Genomic DNA, 6,000 nt, shown 5'->3' with positions numbered 1-6,000 from the left:
TATAGGTTCGCCACCAAGGTGCTAGAGGCATCCGGATTCCTGGTGTCTCCCTGTGCCAAACAGCTGTTCGGCGGGCTGGCGGTGGAGCCGATGCCACCATGCTCTGCCAGTCGGGGTAATGGGGGAGGGAAGGGCTTGTCGCCATTGTTTTTGTCATCCGCTGTATCTGGACGCCCCCAGGCGCTGTCCTTGTCCCCCTTCCCCCCCCCGTGTCAAGCCCACACAGGCTTGCCATTTAAGACAGTTGCAGCATCCCAAGGTCATGTGATCGCTATTTGCGACCTCTCCAGCCGGCTTCTGACAAACAAAGCCTCATTCGCTTAATGACCGCATGATTTCACTTAACAACTGCAGTGATTTGCTTAACGGCCACAGTCACAAAACTGGGCGCTACTCACTTAGCAACCGCCCTGGCTAGCAACAGAATTCTGGTCCCAGTTGTGGTTTTAAGTCAAGGACTACCTATAGCAATAGGGTTAATTATGTCATAGCAGGATCTACAAAAGTACACACCCTACGTGTGTATGAGTCCTGCAGGTGAGCTGCGTCCTCCGGAAAGTTTTGTTTATCACCACCACGAACAACAAAACATGGTTTTACATCGGTAGAGATTTCCATTTCCGATATGTAGTAGCTACAGGTATCCCTCGAGGAAAAATGAACATGCTGGATATTTGAGTGTGCACTTTTTTTTTATTTAAGTATTGTAATGGGAAATCATGGTTTTTCATTTCAAATCTCCACCCTGTAATGGAGAGGGAAGAGCAGACAACAAACTCTTTATTCTGGATTTAATAGTCAGCTAAGATCAAGGGCAGAGAGGAAAGGTGCCAATAACATACGTTGCCTCGGGAAGAGGCAGAACCTTGTGGAATCCATAGTCTGGATTGCAAAAGGGGGCCATGTCGTATTTCCCCACCCCCCACGCCCTCCTCTTTCACTGTTGTGCACCACGAAAAGTCTCTTTGCCGAGCGACAGGTAGATTCTAATTCCCAAGAAGGAAACCCGCCTTCAAATCTTAGATGGCAGCAATGGAGAACTCTTCAGATGCTCCATCCTGTCATCACAGTCCATCCACAGAGATGAAGAAATGCTGAGTGGCCAATCGTGGTGGGATCCGGGCACGATGCGTGACGGAGGACACCTCCTTTTCACCGTGCATCTTCAAAGGCTTCAAAGGTCAAGCCGAGGAGGTTGGGAAAAAGGCCACAGGTGGGGTTGGCGGCGTGCAAGACGACGATGGAGAAAGAACACTGCTTTGCTCGGAAGCTCTTGGTGGCCTTGAGCGAGTCTTTCCGCGGGGGAGGGAGGCAGGGAGGGGCTTTGGGTTGCTTGGGTTCAAGAGGCCACCCGAGGACCACCGAAGATGCACCAACGCGGGACTAGAGGGTGCATCGGGAAGCAGTGTACTGAAGGAGCAACCACGCGGGAGAGGAAGCCCTCTGTTCCTTCCTCACCACATCTAGGTGTCCCGAAGGATCAAAGTGCTTTGTGAGGGGAGCACAGCAGATGCTTAGGAATCCAGATGAGGAAAAAAAAAACCGGTGGTGGAATCCATGCCAACGTGGGTTCGGTTTGGGGTATATAAATGCTTTCTCCGGAAGCAAGGAAGGGGTCTTTCTAAATGCGGAAACTCTCCTCTCTGCCGTCGATGTGTTTGAGACGGAGGTAGACATCTGTGCCAATGCCCTGTAGGGATTGGAGGGTCAAGGAGCCACCTAGATATTCGGCGTAAGCCCGGGATGTTGGCAAGCCAAAGCCGAACCTGTGGAAGAAGGAATCAAAAGGGATGGAAAGTGTCAAACTCTCCGCAGCAACAAGAAGCGTCAGTAGCAGAGTCCTCTCTTCGAGGGCCAGTTTTTGGAGGAGACAGAAACCTCCAAAGACACCCTACATGGCTTATTCGCAGCAAACTAACCTCACTGTGCATCAGATTGACTTCCATGCCCACCTATTACAGTAGGACCATGGTGGCGAACCTATGGCACGGGTGCCACAGGTGGCCCCGCAGAACCCTCTCTGTGGGCACGTGTGCCGTCGACCCAGTCCTAGGCCTTCAGCTGGGTTTTATAAAACCTTTTCGCTTTAGGCCTCCACCGCCGTGTGCAAAAAAAAAAAAGGTTCAATCAATCAATTTCAACTTCTCACGGGGGAAAAAAAAAGTTCACGCGAAGTTGGAATTGATGGATTGCACTTTTGAGTCCCACCCAGTCTGCCGTTACCACTGCAGCCACGCCCACCCAATGGGCCACGCCCACCCAATGGGCCACACCCACCCAATGGGCCATGCCCACCCGGCACCCGATGATACATAAGTGGGTTTTGGGTTGCAGTTTGGGCCCTCAGTCTCAAAAAGGTTCTCCATCACTGCAGTAGGAGACGAGGAAGCCTCCGTGGGGTGTCGCTGCTTCAAGAAAGGTAAGCCCCTCTTCCCACCCCCCACCCCCCCAATGCAACCAAACTACTGAACGATGACTATACAGGTAGTCCTTGAGTTATGACCGTAATTGAGTCATCAGTCGTGACAGTCATCAAGCGGGTCACCACATGACCAGATCTGATTTCGCAACCTTTTTGGGGGGCCTACCATGTCTGGATTATCCCAAATACCTCCCTTCCCTTCTATGCCGTGTGCTCACCCGTGCATGGGGCCTGACTGGGCACTGTTCCCCATTTCCACCATGTTCCCGAAGACGCTGCTCAGGCGGGGATCCTGAGCGCTCGCTTCAGCCGTGGTAAAGTGGTAATCGGTGACCTTGTCAACGTGATCGTGAGGGATTCCTGCTCCTCGGTCCGAAATCCTGCCAACAGGAAGAGAGACATGCAGAAGAAGCCATTCTTGACGCGGCAAACTTATGAGACTGGCTTGCCTTTGTAGAAGACCTTCTTGGTAAAAGATCAGATGGAGGGAGTGCAACTCCACCGGTCCTCTTGGGTTTTTCAGGAGCTTTGGATACCCACCATGGTATCTTCTGGGTCATCCGTGCTGGCACAGTGGTTAGGAGGCAGCATTGCAGGCTAATTCTGCTGACTGCCAGCAGTTCGATCCTCACCGGCTCAAGGTTGACTCAGCTTTCCATCCTTCTGAGGTAGGTAAAATGAAGACCCAAACTGTGGTTTTTTTTGGGGGGGGGGGACAATATGGTGACTCTGTAAACCGCTTAGAGAGGGCTGTAAAGCACTCTGAAGCGGTATATAAGACTAAGTGCTATTGCCATTGCTGTCTGATAGGGTTCAGCCTAGGAAGAAATTTGCAGCAATTCTGGTCTCTTCTGTTGGGACATGCTCAGAAGCTGAATTATTATTATTATTATTTTGGCATTGATTTATAAAGTCCCAAGGGATTCTATCTGTCTCCTCAGCTAACCTCTAGAGCAGACATGTCAAACACAAGGCCCGGGGGCCAGATCCGGCCCGTGAAGTGGTTTCATGTGGCCCGCGAAGCCATCCTGGAAACAGTGAGGGAACGGCCCCCACTGCCTTGGCCCTGGCCCAGAGACCCTCCTTCTGCCAGAGACCCTCAGATCTGTCCCACTCCTGCCCAGGCCCCCATAGGCACCCTTGATGCGAACGATGTAGAGCTGGCCACGCCCACCCAGTAGGGCATACGCACTCTAGCCACGCCCACCCAGTAGGCCACGCCCACCCTGGCCATACCCACCTGGCCCTGTGAGGGCAACCGCAATGCTGATGCGGCCCTCAATGGAAATGAGTTTGACACCCCTGGACTAGAGGTATGTGGGAGGTCATTCAGATCTTGGGGTGGAATGTTAACAGGATGCTGGCGATACCCAGCTCTGCTACTTCCTACCATCTAACTCCAAGGAAACCATCTGGACCTACAGTGGCCCAGCTCAACAGTGGGCAGGGTGAGAGAAAATAAGCTGAAATGAAATCTAGACAAAATGGAGGCACTGCTGGCAAACAGAAAGCTGGAGTCGGGAATTGGGGTGGGATCTGCAGTTTGGGGGGGGGGAACTCCTTCATCCCCAGTTGTCACAGGAGCTGTATTTACCCACTTGTGGCTCTGAAGCTGGTGGCTCAACAGCAGTTCCCCATCCCTTGCTTGCAGTCTGTCTTGACATTCTTGAAGATGTCTCTTAACCACCGTCATAAGGCCTTTTCTTTGGTGGCTTATAGGCTACGGAATCCCCTCACTAAAAAGGCTCATGTAGTTTCTGCTCTCTTTGTTCCATTTAATTTATCTAATTAAAGGTGGGGGGGGAGTGCTCTGTAATTTTTGTTCTAAGAAGCCCCTCGGAGCATTGGAATAAACAGAAAGATGAAGTAAAACATTACTAATAAACAAAAATGCTTGCCGTATTCCTCCCTACGATGGAGATATTCACCTAGTCAACCTCAAGAGTAGGGCTCAATACAGTATATTCACAAGTATCATTATCTCGGTCCTCTAAGGCAGGGATGTTTAACTTTGGCAACTTTGGGACTTGTGGACTTGCAACTCCCAGAACTCTTCAGCCACCATGCTGGCTTGGGAATTCTGGGAGTTCCCATCAAGACTGCAGGCATCAGTAGCCACCTTAAGCCTTCAGTAGAGATTAGACAGCCCATGAACTGTTGGGATGATCGTTTCAGGGATATTTCCTTGCCAGATTCCTCAATGTCTACAACAGTGACAGAGCTTCTAATGCATTGTTTACACTGGAAAAGTTCTTAAATATTCAGGCAGATATTCAGAGATGTACAAAGCACAGTTAAACATCGGCAGATGATCGCAGGGAAAGATTTATGACGTTATTAAATGCTTTAGGGTAAAATGTTTTATAAAATTTGCCAAATTTCAATTCCACAGGATTCATCGCTCCTAGATTTGGATGCAATCTGTAAGATAACCCATTTCAGGTGCCTGGGTTCAAAAACTGTAGTCCCACCGTGCACTATTTTGCCCAGTTAAAGTTTCCCACAGACAGACAGGAGAGTTTTAATAGTACATAGATATGCAAACAGTGCAGCAAAGGCTGTGTACCTTATGATGAGGTCAATATCATTGTTGGCAATCGTGATGATAATGTCTGGCACGTTGTATGGGGTATCCAGGTGAGATTCCATAGTAGCTCTGAAAGAATCAAAGCCATGAAGCTATTATTCCATTAAAACAGCATTTCAGCTGATTGCAAGAATTTGGGGGGGGGGGAAGTGAAATTAAGGATTTCACTTTTTTTAAAAAAAAAGCTTGCAATTTAAGCTCAGAATGTGATAGATTATTTCAAAGCAGTCTGCTAACATACAACTTTTTTTCCTTCTACCTCTTTCTTTTCCTACTACTGGTTTTCTTCCTTCCCTTCTCTCTTGGGAAGTCACCTCTTTCAATCTTTTTTTTTAAAAATTCCATTTATATCCCGCCCTTCTCCGAAGACTCAGGGCGGCTTACAAGCTTAACAATCTTGATCTTCTCTACGGTGTTTTGTCCCTATCCAGAAAATATATAGATCAAGACAACAGAAACAAGAAGCTCGGACTTTCTGAGGGGGGAAAACCAACCACTTTTTAATGTTTTACGTACAGGGGGCTGGAGGCTAAAACACGTAAGGAACAGTTGCTGGAATTGGGTATGTGTAGTTTAATGAAGAGAAGGGTGAGGGGTGACATGATAGCAGTCTTCCAATATCTCAGGGGCTGCCACAAAGAAGAGGGAGCCAAGCTATTCTCCAAAGCATCTGAAAGCAGGACAAGAAGCAACGGATGAAAACTAGTCAAGGAGAGAAATAACCTAGAACTAAGGAGAAACTTCCTGACAGAACAATTAACCAGTGGAACAACCTGCCTCCAGAAGCTGTGAATGCTCCAACGCTGGAAGTTTTTAAGAAGAGACTGGACAGCCATTTGTCTGAAATGGTATAGGGCAGGGCTTTTCAACCTTTTCACCCATTGTACCACTTTTAGGATATGGCAACATCCCAAGTACCACCAGTCGCCTAGCAAGGTGTCAAAAACCTGATGAAACCCGCCCCCCCAAAAAAAAAGGAAAGGAAAAAAGT

General features: G+C 48.8%; 1 protein-coding gene across 2 annotated transcripts in view; it reads right to left on the bottom strand.

Moving 5' to 3' along the window:
* Nucleotides 1-684: 684 nt before the first annotated feature.
* The window catches only part of LOC308678283 (branched-chain alpha-ketoacid dehydrogenase kinase-like), a 45,176-nt gene continuing 39,860 nt past the window's right edge, over nucleotides 685-6,000 (bottom strand). For both annotated transcript variants that reach the window (XM_081345386.1, XM_081345387.1), the window contains 3 exons: nucleotides 4,989-5,078; nucleotides 2,641-2,802; nucleotides 685-1,766 (listed from right to left, as the gene is read on the bottom strand). In XM_081345386.1, the coding sequence (XP_081201512.1) occupies nucleotides 1,622-1,766; nucleotides 2,641-2,802; nucleotides 4,989-5,078 (397 nt within the window). In that variant the 3' untranslated portion in view covers nucleotides 685-1,621. The remainder of the gene's footprint in view (nucleotides 1,767-2,640; nucleotides 2,803-4,988; nucleotides 5,079-6,000) is intronic.

The sequence above is a fragment of the Vipera berus genome (assembly GCF_964194415.1).
Source record: "Vipera berus genome assembly, chromosome: Z".
NCBI classification, from domain to species: Eukaryota; Metazoa; Chordata; class Lepidosauria; order Squamata; family Viperidae; genus Vipera; species Vipera berus.
The sequence above is the reverse complement of the archived record's forward strand: the minus strand, read 5'-3'. Positions and strand labels throughout refer to the sequence as shown.